General features: G+C 41.6%; 1 protein-coding gene across 8 annotated transcripts in view; it reads left to right on the top strand.

Moving 5' to 3' along the window:
- LOC142590577 (uncharacterized) overlaps window positions 1-19,539 on the top strand; it is a 75,648-nt gene that overhangs the window by 47,131 nt on the left and 8,978 nt on the right. For all 8 annotated transcript variants that reach the window (XR_012830191.1, XR_012830192.1, XR_012830193.1 and 5 more), the window contains 3 exons: window positions 8,295-8,326; window positions 11,652-11,713; window positions 13,857-13,946. Coding sequence is in view for 5 of the 8 variants with exons in the window: in XM_075702880.1 (XP_075558995.1) it covers window positions 8,295-8,326; window positions 11,652-11,713; window positions 13,857-13,946 (184 nt within the window). In the remaining 3 variants the exon portion in view is untranslated. The remainder of the gene's footprint in view (window positions 1-8,294; window positions 8,327-11,651; window positions 11,714-13,856; window positions 13,947-19,539) is intronic.

Here is a 19,539-nt window from a genome sequence, read left to right as displayed (position 1 = left end):
GGCGCGTTATTTAGACCACGGTATTATTTTCTTTTGCTTAAAGTGATTATGTGATAAAGAAGTTCTCTGAGTACAAAGACAAAAGTCCACATGCAGAGTTTGGAACAAAGGATGTGCACTCATCGTTACAGCTTCTCAGGCCAAGTCACTCCACTTGGGATATTGCGATTTACGGGTGTATCATTCATATGGGCCTCGCATTTTCTACCTGCTCGTGTTCTTGACCTTAGCGGATCCTGAAGAACTCACAGCTGCAGCAGCCCTTGACACAACCTGTGAAGTATCCTTGCCTGTGAAGGCACATATTTAAAAAAAATAATATTTTACGAATAACAACGCGACGTTTGACAAACGCACTATAAAATCAAAATCCCGATCAGCTAAAACGCAGTACTTACAAGGCAACATGTCAAAGTGGAGTTATAAACACTAAATGCTACCAGGTGATAGAGGTAGGTAAACTGGTCAATTTTATATTACTGGGAAGCTTGAGACACGAAGACCACCTGAATTAGTTTTTTGACGCCGTCTGCAAGGTTTGCACGCCGTATTTTGATCAGTTATACATGATCGATATGAATCACTTTTGTACAAATAACGTTTCGTAGGACACTTGATTGCGGAACAACTCGCAAGATTGCTTGTTGCTTTCCAGCAATGTTAACGCATTTTTCATTAGAAAGAGAAGCGTACCGTGGGAGAAATTAGGTGAATTAAGAGGAAGCTTTAGCTCGGGCCCAACTCCGACGCGGCCTATTCAAATACATGTAAAACGCAAAAACGTTTTTCTGAGATAACCCCTGGACCGATTTTGATGAAATTTGTTGCATTTGAAAGATAAAGTTAAATTCTAGTGACTGTTGGAAGCGGAATTTCCATTTAGGACGTAAATTTTCTTAAAACGATTTTCAAATATTTAACCGTTTGAAAAAAATAGAAGTACGAAGTTTACAAATTCATAGCTCTACATCAAGAACTGATATTGCGGTTCTGTAAACGGCATCCATTAGATCATTTAAAGCGGACAAATTCAATATGTCATTTTGCATCTTACGTGAATTCGTTACGTTGGTTACAACGGTTTTGAAAAAGTTGTATTTTCCTACGAATAATTTTTTTTATATTCATGTGTAACATATCAATTTGGTCCGCTTTAGATGTACTATTAGATGCAATTCACAGAATTGTATTATCATATTTAGTGGTTGAGTTACAGAGTTGTAAACTTGATAGTTTCGTTTTTTGACAATTTACGATTTTTGTCAATTTTTAATAAAAAATTGACGACCTAACTCAAAATTCGAAACCAACAGTCACTAGATGTTAATTTTGTCTTTTAAGTGCAACAAACCTCGTCAAATTTGGTGCAGTGGTTGCCGAGAAAAACGAATTCTCCTTTTACATGTATTTAGATAGGAGCACTCGAGCTAAAGCTTCCTCTTAAGGAGGATACGACCCTCTACATGCAATTAGAACAATGGCTTAGTGTGAACATGATGAACTCGATGCATACAGGAATGAGGCATGTTCGCGTCCAATAACGAAAAGAAATGGACCATATAGATCTTGAAGATCCCCAGAAGGCCACACGAAGTGACAAAATAGGTTGCTGCCATATTGGCCGTAGATACCACCGATTAGATGATTCGCACACACACTGTCCTCAGAGAACATGCACGTTGGTGAGTGAGATGATTTTTGATAAGAAACTGTCAAATGGCCCATTGAGCGGGAAAGCCGGCGTCTGCAGCAAAGAAACCGCGCCTAGATTGCCACTGGCTTCGGCGCCGCGTAAGGCGCGCGCTTCGTCGGAGCAGACACGGTGACGCGACTCCGCGAGGCCAGACTCGTTGTCGTCGGCGAGCCAGTCCGGTGACGCGCCGGTGCCGTAGCCACGCCCTCGGCATGCGGTATGCAGCCCGTATCACTCTCTCTCACCCCCACTGGGTTTAGCTGATGCGCGCGCCTGGCGGCCTTGGTGGCCGCTGGTGCTTCCTCGGTCCCTTGTCGTGCGGAAAGCCGGTGGCATGCGACATCCTTCATATCTCAGAAATATCGTCCAAATCATTTCGGTCTACGTGCTAACTTAGAAACTGTACAAGGCAAATAACCCGCCCCAATTTATTCGCGAAACTCGATGTCATACGCCGTAGCAAAACTTGAAAACATTACTAACAGTGCATACCTCGTAAGATCGTTGAACGGCGCTCAATTCGACATGAATGCTTTTGCATTCACAGTCCTTCGCTGCTTACGTGTCCGCGGACTTTCACAATGAAGCTGCTAGCATGTAGTTAGTCGGGATGTTTCGCTGCATCATGCTCACGAAAAAAAAAAGAAAAGCTTCAACGATTCTAGCGAAGCGCTCCACAAATGCATTTCCCGGTAAAAATTACTGCTGTGCATGGTGCCAAGGCAATGGCAGCTTGCGACGTGGGGAGTGACGTCATTGAGCCTTTCATATATAATTGAACCAGCCTAGCCGCTCATTTCATTGCTGTTTCAGTGCAGCTATTGGTAGGCTCCCAATACTTAGTGCTGCCGAAGAGCGGCGTGAATACAAGCAGTAGCAAAGGGAAAAGAAATGAAAGTACGACCAGCGGTGGCGTGCTGCTAAAATTATCATTTTTCCCATTGCTACCATTACTCGAAGCTACGTATCTCTATATTACATTATATTATTACATTATTACATTATTACATTATATTATCTCTTATTACATTAATAAAGCATTGCTCCCCCCCCCTCAACAGTTGCAGTTGTAGTTTTCAACAGCTTTACTGCACATGCACTTTCGCAGGGCGGGTATGGCGAGTCAGTATTTTTCCGTCCTGTCCTAGCACCATCGAAAAGAGAAACAAAATGTCGCAGAATTCCTAGAATTATCTAATTTGACAAGCTAGCTTGAAAAGAAGTGCTGATAAAGCAAGAATGTCAGTATGAGGAATGTCCACAAGGTCACGTCCCCTTATCAAGCCTATACCCTGTTTGCCATCTAGGGAAGAGAATGGACAACATAGGAAACTGAAAGAGCCACTATAAGGAAAACGAAGCATAGAACACAACGAACGTCTTCTGCTCCACTTATAAGTTTGAACATGACTGCATGTCCTGGCGTTGCCTAGTGACAAAGCCGCGAATGCGGCTAGGCACAGGCCGCAAAGTATAGAAGACATATTATACAGGACACAAATTAAGTAGTAGCAGTTTGTGTATATTTCAAGATTGAAAAAATAAGTTCCACTCTCAATAATATAACATGTCCCCTTCCTCCTGATATTTTAAGCATATTGTCATCATTTGGCAAATAAGTGCTTGCACAATGTTGCATTCTTAGCACCACCTTTTAAATTAAAATTTCACATATTACAATTTATTATATAGTAGGTTGGAACACGTATAACAATTTTCGGCAAAAAAAAACGCTTTCGGTAACAGCAAATTGGTTATTCTTCTGCGGTAACGAGAAAGTGATGGCCTACTGAAAATAAATTCTTGACTCTTCCTTTTGCCGGTAAATGAAAATTGTAGAATAGATACTCTTAAAAACCGCCATGCTTTAGAATACCATAAATATTTATCCCAGCGGTTTTTCTACGTTAAGTTGTGGTTTAGTTTCCTTTAAGGAGACACTATTATGACTTAATGTAGAAGGTGGTCACGTGCGAAAACGACACCGTGACGCCTTATCACTCAATTTGGGTAGCTCGGTCGCCTATAAATTATGGAGCTACTATTATGAGCCCCGACGTAGCAGAATAGTGCAGCATCGAGGTTGTTTGTCAAAATGCAGCGATGTCCGGCTCCCATGTGACTACCTTATTCGGGACGTCATGACAGTTACTTCCTAGGAAACTAAACTGAAACTAGCTAACTAGTTACAGCAAGCCTTCTATGTTTATGTTGGCACTCAGGGATTTCAGATTATTTTGATGTGGCTCGGAGTGATAGTATCTATTTATCATCAAAATAAAAGGCTCGAACATAATATGCAATCACTCTTGTCAGCCATAAGCAAGTGTTAAGGATATGGCAGCAGCGGCTGGTAGAAACACTGTGAAATCTACACACTGGTGTAGAAGTTTCTATCACCTCTCTGAATGTATGAAACTATGAAGAAAAAATTACTGCACCAAGCCACATGTAAGGGTCCTTTTTTTCGTATCGAAGTGATTTGACTCTTGAAAGTCGCCATTTAGAGCACTGCTGTTTTATTTTTTCTAATTGACATTCAATTTTACAGAACAATGGTGGAATCCTTGAGGCTGCTTGAGCTTCACGTGCTTACTCTTGGAACTCATATTTTTGTGTTTCAAATCTGTCATTGACGTTGTTTGTTGCAATAGGTCGATAATTTCTATCATCCGAGGACATTTCTCCGCCTCGAAGTGCGACACAATACTCCTTAGAAACTTATCTTCGGCTTTCATCGGATTATCTGTTAAAGATCACGCTATTCTATCTTATATACACAATGAATGTTTTAGATTCTTGGGTTACAATTTCTCATTTATCGTCTGATTGGGGCCCATTGAGGCTATAAGGAATAACATTTACGGTTAAGCAATAGTTTGCTTCAAAATGTTGTGTTAAAATAAGACCCAATCGTTCACAAAAGTTTTAAGAATGTCAAGTGCGTTGGTTTGCTATTTTCCTGATTCCTCACAAACAGTCTGACTGACCATGTGCCTTGAAGAACATATATATTTTTAGCTTGCTACGTCAGTTCGCCAGGGTAACATTTGTTTTAATTAGAATGGTCGTCTTTAAAACAGTTTGTCGTAAGATTAACCGTAAACAGATGTATTGTGTATGTCGATTTGTTCACTGTGTATTTATTTCATCCGAATGAAATATGGTAAAATTGCGCTGCTCATCATCATCATCATCAAAGCCTGGTTACGCCCACTGCAGGGCAAAGGCCTGTCCCATACTACTCGAACAACCCCGGACATTTGCTAATTGTGCCATGTCGTCCCTGCAAATTTCTTAATCTCATCCGCACAGCTAACTCTCTGCCGCCCCCTGCTACGCTTCCCGTCCCTTGGAATCCAGTCCGTAACCCTTAATGATCATCGGATATCTTCCCTCCTCATTGAATGTCCTGCCCATGCCCATTTCATTTTCTTGATTTCAAATAAGATGCCGTTAACTCGCGTTTGTTCCCTCACCCAATCTGCTCTTTTCTTTTCCCTTAGCGTTACACCCATCATTCTTTTTTCCATAGCTCGCTGCGTCGTCCTCAATTTGAGTTGAACCCTTTTCGTAAGCCTCCAGGTTTCTGCCGCCTAGGTGAGTACTGGTAAGACACAGCTATTGTGCACTTTTCTCTTGAGGGATAATGGCAACCTGCTGTTCATGATCTGACAATGCCTGCCAAACGCACCCCAGCCCATTCTTATTCTTCTGATTATTTCGGTCTCATGATGCGGATCAGCGGTCACTACCTGCCCTAAGGAGATGTATTCCCTTACTACTTCCAGTGCCTCGCTACCTATTGTAAATTGCTGTTCTCTTCCGAGATTGTTAAACATTACTTTAGTTTTCTGCAGATTAATTTTCAGACCCACTCTTCTGTTTTGCCTCTCCAGGTCAGTGAGCATGCATTGCAACTGGTCCCCTGTGTTACTAAGCAAGGCAATATCATCAGCGAATCGCAAGTTGCTAAGGTATTCTCCATTAACTTTTATCCCCAATTCTTCCCAATCCAGGTCTCTGAATACCCCCTGTAAACACGCTGTGAATAGCATTGGAGAGATCGTATCTCCCTGCCTGACGCATTTCTTTATTGGAATTTTGTTGCTCTCTTTATGGAAGACTACGGTGGCTGTGGAGCCGCTATAGATATCTGTCAGTATTTTTGCATACGGCTCGTCTAAACCCACATTGCGTAATGCCTCCATGACTGGTGAGATTTCGACAGAATCAAACACTTTCTCGTAATCAATGAAAGCTATATATAAGGGCTGGTTATATTCCGCACATTTCTCTATCACCTGATCGATAGTGTGAATATGGTCTATTGTTGAGTAGCCATTATGGAATCCTGCTTGGTCCTTTGCTTGACAGAAGTCTAAGGTGCTCCTGATTCTATTTGCGATTACCTTAGTAAATAGTTTCCAGACAACTGACAGTAAGCTGGTCGATCTATAATTTTTCAAGTCTTTGGCATCCCCTTTCTTATAGATAAGGATTATGCTAGCGTTCTTCCAAAATTCCGGTATGCTCGAGGTCATGAGGCATTGCGTATACAGGGTGACCAGTTTCTCTAGAACAATCTGGCCACCATCCTTCAACAAATCTGCTGTTACCCGATTCTCCCCAGCTGCCTTCCCCCTTTCCATATCTCCCGAGGCTTTCTTTACTTCTTCCGGCGTTACCTGTGGGAGTTCTATTTCCTCTAGACTATTTTCTCCTCCATTATCGTCGTGGGGGCTACTGGTACTGTATAAATCTCTATAGAACACCTCAGCCACTCGAACTATCTCATCCATATTAGTAATGATATTGCCGGTCTCTTAACGCATACATCTGACAATTCCTAGTTTCTTCTTCACTGCTTTTGGGCTTCTTTCGTTCCTGAGGGCATGTTCAATTCTATCCATATTATACTTACTTATGTCAGCTGTCTTACGCTTGTTGATTAACTTCGAAAGTTCTGCTAGTTCTGTTCTAGCTGTAGAGTTAGATACTTTCATACATTAGCGTTTCTTGATCAGATCTTTAGTCTCCTGCTATAGTTTACTGGTATCCTGCCTAAAGGAGTTACCACTGACTACCACTGCACAATCCTAAATGATGCCCACAAGATTGTCGTTCATTGCTTCAATACTAAGGTCCTCTTCCTGAGTTAAAGCCGAATACCTGTTGTGTAGCTTGATCTGGAATTCCTCTATTTTTCCTCTTACGGCTAACTCAATGATCGGCTTCTTATGTACCAGTTTCTTCCGTTCCCTCCTCAGGTCTAGGATAATTCGAGTTCTTACCATCCTATGGTCATTGCAGCGCACCTTGCTGAGCACGTCCACATCTGGTATGATGCCAGGGTTAGCGCAGAGCATGAAGTCTATTTCATTTCTAGTCCCGCCGTTCGGGCTTCTCCACGTCCACTTTCAGCTATTCCGCTTGCGGAAGAAGGTATTCATTATCTGCATATTGTTCTGTTCCGCAAGCTGTAGTAATAACTCTCCCCTGCTATTCCTAGTGCCTATGCCATATTCCCCCACTGCCTTGTCTCCAGCCTGCCTCTTGCCTACCTTGGCACTAAAGTCGCCCATTAGTATAGTGTTTTTTTTTTCACTATACTCATCGCCGATTCGACGTCATCACTATATGCGCCATACTCGAATATGCTCGCAGATTTCTGCTTTTTTAATTGTGGACTAGCTGCAATAGAAAATTTTTATTGACTGGCGTACTTAAGAAAGACAACAAATTGATAACGCATGCCAGAGCGGTAGGTAAAAAAGTGAGAGTGAAATAATATCCTTCTGCTAAAACGAGTAGCTCTGTTGCTTCTAATGTAGTAGACAAACGGTAGGCTGTGCAAGACAAATTGTCTAAAAACAAAGTTACTCGCCCTTATTCGGTTGTCTTCGACACTTGAATGCCATTTCCCACCTGAGAGTCCCTGAATGAGCCCTCTCTAGTCCTACACAGGCTCGTACCACCGTCGCCAGTCTACTTCAATCAATCAATCAATCAATCAATGAATCAATCAATCAATCAATCAATCAATCAATCAATGAATCAATCAATCAATCAATCAATCAATCAATCGATCGATCGATCGATCAAATCTTTATTTTCAACGACAGTTGGGCGTCCCTTAGGCGAAAAGTGGCAGTAACACCACTTGAAGATACCTAAAGTGAAGGGAAGCGCAGTCGGGGTCGGCAGAAGATGAGGTGGGGTGATGAAATTAAGAAATTCGGATGCAGTAGTTGCGATAGGTTGACGCCGTACAGGGGCAATTGGAGATCGCATGTAGAGGCCTTCGTCCTGCAGTGGACATAAAATAGGATGCTGCTGCTGCTGCTGCTGATGATGATGATGAGCATCATCATCACCATCATGATCAAGCCGCTCTTTGGCCAATACTGGCCCTTCCGCCATAAAGCACTACACATCATCACTGAGCCCTCAGCTGCACGGGAGAGCTTGAAACCTTAGTCGTCTGAACCGCCCAGGTACACGGTGTCTGTCACCCATTGACAACATTCTGTAACGGTTCGGGTAGTGAGAAAGTCTAGCTGTGCCATAACTTCGTCAACAATATTTGGGATATTTCCAGGCCTCGCAGACACATGGACATAGACTATATCGGTAAGTACTAAACTTCATCTTTCTCGCATACTTCATATTCTCAATTACTGTGTATTCTAACCACTGTTCAGCTTATCAAGTCGCGGAAACGAATCACGTTATGCCTTATGTATTCTTAAATTGTTAGTTATTTTGTAATTATTTTATTATGAGAACAAGTCATGTAGGAAAGGCGGAAATGACGTGCTTTGGCTAGACATTCCAACATTCTTTTTGTGATTACTCCTGCATGTAAACTGCAAAGCTAGTATCAACAGGTTATACGTACATACTAGTGAATAATAAAATATGAGTGATTCTCATTTACGACCATAATGTGAGGGAATGTGGTTCACTTTAAATAAACTCTGTCGATTTTATGTTGCATGTGAAATGCTCCAGATTCTCTAGATACCGAATGTCCATAATTGCCTCCCTTGGAAAGAAGTGAATGTTTGAACCGTACATGAAAGCCTGAGATAATATTTTGAGATCTGGCTTGTTTATCTCAATCACATATTGATCATGTCTGTGGGCGAAAGCTTGACCGCGCTCGCTGATGGACTGTACTGGGGCCGGAGTTTTTTCAAGCTGCAACGTACAGTTTGACTCAATAATACCCCCCCGTATTTACTAAACAAGACTGTTTTTCTATAATTCAGCGCAATATAACGGCTCCTCATAATCGATTGGATCTAACATAATGTAATCTATTCCACCCGCCTCTTAGAAGAGGCTCGGAAACTCGTACAGGCGCTGGGTGCGTTCAGCTTTCCTTCTGCTGGAGAAGAAAATATTTTTTCCCCTGCTAAGAATTATCCTAAATCAATTCACAAGCACAGCTTCGCAATAATATTTAGGATTGAAGTGTGCAGCAGTGGAGCATCACAGATATCAATGGGGGCGAATTTTTTACAACTACTTGTCTTCGTCTTGTAGAAGGTATTAATAGCTGTCGTTGCAGAAAATGGTCAAAGAATGACAGACGATAAAAATTATCTGCCCTTATTCCCTTTCCATAAAGATTTTCAGTTTCATTGCGCTGTAGTGAGAACGACGCAGTGTCTTCGCAAAAGCTGTGAAGTCACTGCGACACTACAACGAAAAGCCCAATTGCAGCACATGTATTGGATGCCGAACGTAACTTGATCCAAACCTCTATTATTAGATGTCGAACACATTGGACGAAAGAAATCAACGGTCTGCTATTGATCACAGTTGTCATGAGGCACTCGCCGTATATGATGAAGTATACTGCGTTATTTAGTAGGTTATCTTGTAAAATAATACATTCTTCTCGTAGGGCTTTTGTCGTGCTCATAAAATCCGACGGAACCAATGCAATGATAAATGCCGACGTTGTGGCAATTGGCACTAAATCAATGCAGTGGCAGGCCATACTGCCTCCGAAGAGGCGCCTTATGAGGCATGTATGCTGCCGGGTTTCTTAACTTGCACTCGCCTCTTACCATGACTGGCTCTCGAGCGGCGCGATGGCAAAGTCCGCTCTTGGAACAGTTAGTCCATATTCAGACAAGATTATCCGAGTCTATATGACTCGGGTTCAATGTGGTCCAGGATCTGATAAGCTTTTCATTGTTGTTGTTTTTTTATTAAGGACCGGCACATACCCACTGCCGCATACGACCACGGCATCATCACAACGATAGTATGATAAGGAATACAGGTCGGTGACGCAATGACGACGATTATATGACAACAGGATGAGGACAAGGGAAGGACTACGAGTGTATAGTGACAATGGCGTGATGGCCACTGTATCATGAAGTCTGTACGGCGACGATGGCGTGACAACGAAAGCATGACGCAGTGGAAGGAGGAAGCTGGACTGACGACGATGGCAGAAACATGACGGCAGGATGATGGTGGTCTGCTAGCGGGGGCATTATAGCAACGGCATGACAACGGTGGCATCATTGCGTTGAATGCCGACAGTATGCGGTGACGAGTGACGGCTGACAAAGCCGGAAATACTAAGACGCAACGACCGCGATGGTGTCACCACCAAAAGCACACATCCAGTTTCCCAAGCATTTGGAGTTCTTGAGCCCCTTGGTACATGTAGAAGTCATGGCGACCACCGTATGACGAGACAGATCATGAAGCTTCAATGACGGCAGTTCACTAATCACAATGTTGTTGTGACAACGAAATCATGAAGGAAGTATGACTAAGACAACCTGACGATGACGACACGATGGTAGTCTGGCGTTAAATCTGCAGTAACGAAGATGCAGCGACCACAATGGCACCACGACCATGACCGCGTACCTAATGACCCAAACTATTATTTGACATGCTATTGTTTTAGTAGAAGGCGTGACGATGACGGTATGACGACAGTGAGATTATGAATAATGAAGGTGGGATGACGTTCATTGAACGACCACGACGGCACGGCGACAGCGTTACAACAATGAATACATGAAGACTGTGGGCATAACGAAGACGCATAACAACAGTTGTTTGACACAGCTTGAATAACGACTGCCCAAAGACCAGGCAGGCATCTAGACCACGACCGTATACTTAGTAGCCAAAGGTATTAGATTGGTTTCGCGACTGGGTATCAGTCGAAGGCTTGACGACTAGGACATGAGGAGAATCAGATCACGAAGCTAGATTGACAGCTATGGAACGACCACAACTGCATTGCGACTACTAGCATAAACCTATGGCTCTTGCCGCCGGACTGAAAAACGAAAAATGGAAGACAATCACAAGTGACGTGGTGCAAAGGTAGTTCTAGCATTGACAACCTCCTAGATAAAGTGCACGATGCTGGCGTTCTGCAGTTATTTAAATTACTCTTAACTTGGGTTTAGCGTGTTGCTTAACACATTCTCCTGATTAACTACAACGTGTGCTTTATTACTACAGTGCATATTTAGTCCAACGTGACCGGATCGTTCAGGAGGGATTGAAATGACTGGAGTTACTGTTCATTTATTTTATGCATTACTGTAGCAAAATGTCTTTCCTTATTTTGATGAGGTTAATTTTTGGAAATATTGCCGCGCTAAAATCCACGGAGGTATAAAAATCGCCGGCAACTACGGCTGAATATGGACAAACTCAAATTCGTAAGGCTTTATAAGAAATGTACCACTCCTAACAATGGGTTCCTCTTTCAAACGAGTGGCTTGTGGAATTATAAGTCACGATAAACTAGCACAACCTTTCCCCTATCTTTCTCCAAGACACCGAGTAGTTCTCCCTAAAGCGTTGGAGAAATTAGCGCCCCTTACCTCTTCACAATCGTTGTCGTTGAATTGCAGCCAGTCGCACAAAGGTGCCTTGTATTCTAAGGTGTTCTTTATTTCAGAAATTCTTTCTTTGAATTACCGAAGACAAGAAAGAGGATAATTAACATATATGCATACCTGGGTAAGAGCTCACCACTCTGCTGTCTTAGCTTTTTCGTGCTTTTCTGATACTGCACTGCTCCTACATTAATATATTTGCTGTGTGACGACACTGTGCAATAAAGAGATAGATTAATACAAGTAAAACATTGTCAGTATGCCCGGTAACTGTAAATGTAAACTTCAACCGCAACTTTTGCAAGCAGTCACTGTAAATAAAATAAAGGAAGTATTTTTATATATTCCCTTCTTACAATCATGGGGAAAACAGATCAATCACCAGTAAAATAGGAGGTGGAGGGTACAGGCTATCTTGGAATTATGGCATTGCGCAGAATGTAGAATTACAAGGCTGTAAATCTAGTGAACATGGCATGGAAACTGCTATGGATTGTTTAATTTTGAATTGCGAAAAATGATTAGCAATGTCCAGACTAAACATATTACAGTAAATACAAAGGCGGAAGGATCTGTTCCGCTGTCTAAAGTAGGGAACATCATCGAACAAGATAATCTGGATAATATTTAGGTAACTAATGACCTCTAACTTAACTATGAAGGCCACATTAAAAGTCTGACGCAACCAGCAAAGTGCTAAATCACCTAAGCTGACCTAAACAAGAACGCATGTTATCGAAATATCACTGAGTATCAAATTCTGTAACATCTAAAATCAGAAAAATATTAGTGAAGTACAGTGCGGTAAAATATTTGTATTCGTCTACCTTTGGCAAATGTAACTCCATGCTGGAAAACGATGGCAATGTTTCTTTCCTAAGAACTTGGACCTTCCCGCGGTTTTTACAGCATGGTAAGCAATTGAATTTACGGCGACAGTAATACCATATTTCTGCCACAACTTCGAAAACGCATTCCAATGCAAACAGAAAAGTATCCCTACACCCGAACTATTGTTCCCGCAATAATTTTTATGAGTGACATACAATATTACATAAGAAGGCATATTATACCTCCGATTGTTGTTGATATGAAACGGGCTGCATTGTTGTCTTTAAGCAGAGCTTTGAAAATGCCCCCTTGTGGTTGCGTACCCAAAATTTTCGCTACAGCAATGAAAACGACCGCTAAGATAACAACAAGTGCTGCAACCTTCTTGCACAGCGACCTGTAATATGAAACGTAGTCTTTAGAAGGGCATTAATTTTTACACAATATTAGTACACATTGCAGCGAAAAAGCTTTTCCTATTAACAAGCTATGCAAGCTATTTCTGGATAATAGTCGCATAATATGAGCCTGTCATGGAATCATGACCACTACTAGCGGTAGTTGGAAATAGAATGGTACGCCGGAGTGGCAAATTGCACCAGACTGCCAAGCCAAAAAGAGCTGTCGCAATATCTGTCGCAAGAAAACACACTCACACTGCCTTTGCTCTAGATCATCAAAGTTTACAGAATTTTTTCATGCCGATACCCTAGACTGAAAAAAAAACGCTTTTGGCACAGCGCGTAATGGCGGAAAACCGCAGTGCCTTGTGTCCTAGACATCAACTCTATGTTGTACTGTTGCGGAACCAGCAAGTCTGTGTCGGCATATATTTGCGAGAATAGAAACTTAAAATGTTAAAATAATATACGGTTATGAATGCCTCAGAAAGCGAAATCAAAGATAAAAAATTTTCGCCATTAGTGTGGCCCGAACTGCCACATAAAGGACCACATTCACAGCAGTCAGTTAAGGAATGTTAGGTTACACAATTGTTGTACATAGCACCCGCAAAGGATGAACCTCATGAAATGGCGCTAAGGTAGATGTGCTAAATCTCCAGTATAGTTCGCATTACAATAACATCAGATATATTGTAAATTTTTTTCTTTATTGGCAGATAAATCATGCATAGGTCAGATGAAAAAGCGGAGTTGATGAATGTGATTCTTAGTGTCCCATGATGTCAATAAAGTAGGAAATATGTGTAATATATATAAACGTCATAAATCATGTCGCAATGACTTTAAGCTCGACAACGCTGGGAAAAACGCTAGGACAACGTTATGTCTCAGTATATATTGAAATAGTAAACACAACTAAATTAAACACAACTAGAAATACAGCAGCCCCACACAACAAAGCAATTGTATTGCCGTTGGCGATACGAGAATTTCCGCACATTTAACCTGAGCTCGCCTTTCTACACGTTGCAGGGACTGGACAGGTAGACAATAAAATATCTGGATGGTACAATGTTTTGTACGCTGACAAAATTTGTTTTATTTTGGCAACAGAAGAACAAGGTAAGAACCAAATATATTACGATGTAGTTCAAATTTCTGTTGACAACATGCATATAAATGTGAACCCAATTAGTAGGGAAAGTTTGCAGCAACATTTAAAAACTAGCGCAAATCATTCCAGTTCGCTAAACTAATAACTCGCTAACGTATCAAATTGTAATGTTTTATTATATGCTTTAGAAGGCTTGATTAGGTACTACACGGCTATATATTGCTTTTTAGTAAAGCGGAAATTTTACATAGGGCTTGGCTGCCTAAATTTTCTGAATAAAACAACTTACCTTCGTAGAAGTGCATCCTCTTTGGGCGCCTACTTCCAGGGTTATCGCTCCCTTGCATGCCCTTTTACCGAAACAATGCTTTGAGGGCTATAATATTTATGCGTTTTTAATGAATATGGCCGAAGAATTAAGGTGGCAGCATTTACTGGTGCTCACTCATATGCAATCAAATTACGGACGTAATATCTGTTTCCATTATATCCTACTTTAAGGAGCATTTCTTAAAAAAGTGTTGAATGCCCTTCTTTATGGTTAGCCATGTTATAATTAGATACGAGACACGAAAAACAAGAAAATATGACGCGCTAGTTTCGTGCTTGTTATTAAATTATATTTCTTAGTTCTTATGAAGGCGCTGTCAAATGTTGTTGTGTCATTTGGTTGGCTGGCGAACCTGCAGTGAATAAATTGACACGTTTGTACTCAATACCGACATTAGGCGCCCATTATGTTGAAAAAATGGACATTCAACAATGTCGAAGTTCCTGCATAGCTATGGAACGAGTACGTCCATACACACTTGCTGTCTTAAGTATTGCATTGGCTTCCAGCCATGCCAATTACGTTTAATATATAGCGGTAGAGATTTCGAGCTTGAATTAGTTGGTTCGGTTCAACCTCATTCATAGAAAAAAAAGACTACCTGAGACATAGTGTGCCCCTCCGAAAGCAACTGCATTGATGCCGATACACTTCCAGCTAACTTCCTGTCGCTTTGTGTATGTCTGCTTGTTGTTTTTCCCCTTCTTCAAGTTTGATGGCATTCTGCCGGTAGAAACATGTACCAATTAGTCCAACAAGCCACTCTTATGACCCCGATATTCTCAAAATGTAAAGCTACAGGTAGCGAGGAGAAGGAATGGTTCCAACTTAGAGGGTCCCGGCAATCTTCAGCTTCATCTGAACGCCTTATTATAATGCTTTACAAAAGTACGTGTTTCGGTCTTTCCGCATTATAAGTACGCAAAGCGTCATTGCGAATTTAGGGGCCTTTTATACACAAAGATAGAGCCCTTTGCGATTCACCTATCTGTATTTACTAAACACAAGAATATATTGCGCCTTAAAGTAGAGAAGGAAGTAAACAACTTGCAGAACAAAAATAGTGTCACGGTAAAGAACATAGCGCCGGAGGTGGGCAGTACTTTAGATGAGATTGAAGGGCTTAACCCTGTCATGGGGCAATCGTGCAGATGCAGGGAGCCGGCGTGGGGTAGTATCGCGGCATGCAGAGAGGACAAAAGCACTGGTTAAACGATATTTCGTGTTCAGTGGTCTAAAGTTAGGCCCGTTGCTCGAGGCGTTTGATTGGCCCAGGCTGCCTGAAGATTCACCGAGAGGCTGCCTGAAGATGCTTAATAATTTATCAGCACCAAGGTTAGTGCCTGCAGCAACGCGTAACGGGAAACTCGTCTCATGGATACTCAGGCACCCTGGACACCATCGTCTGTGTCTCTACGTCTCCTGCAAAGTAGTCGTCATTAAGTCTCCGAAATACACTCAAGCTACCGTGGATGTCACTCTCTGCCTGCTCATCTCTACATTCTTGTTCTGGTTCTTGTTCGTTAGTGAAATGACGCAACGCACTCCGTGGGATTGGCCATGAATCGGGCGGTGTAGAAATTATTACCGTATTTTTCTAATAAGTTTGGATGACAAGAAATAAGTATTTTGGAAATGGCATATAAAGTGTCGACTGTTACGGATATGAATAATCAATTATCTAAGTATACAATAAAACAGAATTTTATTAGCAAAATAAGTGTTAAGAATTCTGGCATGCAATTCTTTTTGTCGCACGCAGAACAATGCAGAGGGATTCACATACGTTCCTCTGGCTCTAACCTAGTATGGTAGATGCAAAGGCAAGAGTTACAGGAAGAGTCAAATTGAAGCCAAGCTTTTGGAATCGTTGTGTAAAAATATTCTCGGTTGAATAATGCAATGGCGGCATGTCAAAAAGATGTGTTGCAGGGGTTCACTTTGATTGCATAAAGGGCACAAAGGCGATATAGCCAGCCCAAGTCTGTTGAGGCAAAAGTCCCGTGGGGGACTCGTCAGTGTGGTCTCGGAATCGTCACTACAAATTTTTAAGTGGAGCACCATTTGTTATTCGAAATAAAATTAAGAAGCGCCAACTGCCAACGACAATTGCGCGAAGTTTGTTGCAGTAGTATGTTTTCTGAATCGTGCCACAGTTACGAAATATTACGTAGGTAAAATGGGGAGTATAGGCCCATCGTGGCAGGCTACTGCTAGTGCATCTGCATATTCGTTTATGGTTAGAAGCTTGTGGCCTGGCAATCACACTAAACGAACGAGACGTAAATATCTTGAGAGACGAAAATATAAAGTTTATGATGAATGGAACAGTTTTGATGTGGCTAGTAAAGAACAGACAGACAGGCAATCAGTTAAGATTACGGCTGAAAACAAAACTGATGGCAGTTTGCGCAAAGCTAAGAGATTGGCCAATAGTTCCGCCTGAAAGATAGACGTGAAATCAGGCACTTGAATGGAAATCGCCCAATTTGGATGTTATGATACAATGCCGACACCTGCCTTTTCTTCAGAGACGGAAGCATCAGTTGTTATAACGGTCTTTGTATCCAGGTGTGTAATGTTGCCTTCTAAACTACTATTCAGCTATTGATAGGGAAAATGTTTAGTATTGTTTGGAAAAATAACATCAAATTCAATTTTAGCGACTGGAACAGAGGGATTTAAGTAAGACCACCTCGCATGGGTGAACATTTCGTGGGTTTAATTGTGTTTGTATGAAAATGTGAGGGCAACGTGAGCAATATTATTGATAGTTAATAACTGAGGCCGATTCAGTAATGAAAATATATTGAGATCTGTGCGGTGACGCGTATATATTTAGAAAAGTTGTACTGTCTGGATATAAAATCGCATGAAAGGAGAAGGCAGGCGTGCTTCTTGTTATTATTAGCGACAAATTTTGGAAGCCTAAGACATAAACGTAATGCCTCTCGTCCTAACAGAACCAGAGGCCGAATTTACTGTACAGGTGCGCCAGAAAAGAAAACGCAGTCGAATTATATTATCGGGCGAACATAGATGCAATATATCGTAATGAGGTCGTGCCAACGCAACCGTGGTCGGTTGCTGCTAGGTATATGCAGCATTCATTACTACCGCGCATTTTACCTTTGTGGGAGTATGCACTATATGTGGGCTCTATTTAAGCTTTTCAGTTTACATTACACGCTAATGCTTAAGTAAATTTACCTGTGGAATACATTCTTTTGGATGAAAAACCGAAATTTGCACAAAAACGCTTTGGGGGAACATTGGGACGGCGCTTTTTCTGATATTAAGAGAGACGTTAGTGCCATCAGGCCACAATTCTAATCGGCTCATATAGGACAGCAGAGTTTGGTACAAAGCATGTAAATCTACCGATGCAGACAAACTGCTATGTCATCGACGTATACGTGCACATGTGCATCCTGTTTCAAAGGTACAGTACTCAGTAAGACGATAAACAGCAATGGCGATAGGTCTGATCCTTGTGGTAGACCTCTTGAATGTGGATACGTTATTGAAGACAATCCGCGTAGACAGCTATAAAATTCGCAGCCTTCTAAATATAAATAAACCAGCGCGAAAAAATAATGTGGCAGACCTGCCTTCTGTAGCGCACGTTTATTACGCGCACACGTTCTACGCTGTCATATGCCTTAGTGATATTCAAACGAACTAAGGCTCCATATCTTATCTGACATCGACCTAGCAAAATTGGACTTTCGAGGTCAATATGGGCACACCAAATCGAGGACCCACATCTGATGCCACATTGGCATGGACTCAAAATCATGTTCTCTGTGAGCCAATTATCTATGTGGTCATGTAAGATTATTTCGATGAGCTTTACTAAGTTAGATGAAAGACATATTGGCGCATTGTTAGCTATTCCATAACAGGCACTTGGATTTTTAATAATGAGATTACTGCATTACGGAAATTTATTAATTTTCAATAGAATCATTCACAATGGTGTGTAATGCGTGCGGCGATATCTTACATAGTGTTTTTATTATTGCCCCAGCAATGCCAGCGGGGCCTGGCGCTGAATTACTCAGCTGGCTGAGTATATTTTTAGCTCCAAAACTGTAACTCGTTCGAAGTCTTCGCCACGAGTAGGTGGCGAAGTGTGACAGGGCGAAATGGGCTTCTGTTGACACTCTAGACCTTTATCAATATCTCTCAGTAGTTTGGCCAATTGTAAGCGTGCTGCAACCAGAGAGTCGACATTTATTTGTGCGGCGAGGACCTTTTGATTTCTCAGGAATCGAAAGAGTGCCTTCCTGTTGGTGTCCTTTGAAAGAAAGTCGGCCTGCTTTCAATCAAAGTGGTCTTTCGCACTTGCAGCTGTTCTTTTATGTTTCTGCCGCAAACCTATAGTCTCTCAAATTGCTAGGACACTTGTTATGAAGTAGCTTATAACGCTGCATCCGCTCAAGCGACCGGCTTGAATGACTGTGACACTCCTGCGTTCCTTTGAGTGTGTGCTTTTTTCATTATTTTTCTTTGCCCTCTCCCATTATTTTCGGGTGTGTGCGCTTTTTTTCTTGTTTTAACATCTTTCTGTCTCCCCTTACCTCTTTCGCAGCGCAGGGTAGCAAATCTATCTTCCAGTTAATCTCCCTGCTTTCCTCATCTGTTTTATATATATATCTCTCTCTCTATCTCTCTCTGGCTGTCTCTCTCTAACTGTTTTTCTTACCGAATAATCGCGAGAGCAGTCTGCGTTCCACCAAGGGTTTGGAGACCCGCTTTTAGTGGAGTGGACAGTGAATTGAGACTTTTACGGAATCATTTAAAACAAAAAATAAATCTATAGCATTTTCGTTTCAATATTATATTGCTGATTGGATGAATCCATGTACAATACCTTTTTCAATAGGCTGAAATTACCAAAAGTATTTGAATGCTTAGTAATTTGAGTCAATGGGCATACAAGCTCAAAAATATAAGAAGGTGGTCACTGCTTGTGCCCGAGTTGACGGCAGACCATATGCAGATAGACAAATTATAACAAACGAAAGTGACATCCATCGCAGTAAGCGATTCACTACAAATAAATGTGGGTGTTCTTGCGTTAGTGAATGAAAAATGATTGTTGGCAGCCCAATCCAACCAATGTTTACCACTGGAATCGGTATTGAAGCCTAACGAAGTATGATGAAAAAAAAAGTATCCGACAAAAAATATTTTTTTCTGTAGGACATAATTGCTGCATCTAGAAAACTAGTACTCAGAATGCTTCGGAGGAAATAAATACTAAC

Source organism: Dermacentor variabilis, chromosome 8 (genome assembly GCF_050947875.1).
Source record: "Dermacentor variabilis isolate Ectoservices chromosome 8, ASM5094787v1, whole genome shotgun sequence".
NCBI lineage: Eukaryota > Metazoa > Arthropoda > Arachnida > Ixodida > Ixodidae > Dermacentor > Dermacentor variabilis.
The sequence above is the reverse complement of the archived record's forward strand: the minus strand, read 5'-3'. Positions and strand labels throughout refer to the sequence as shown.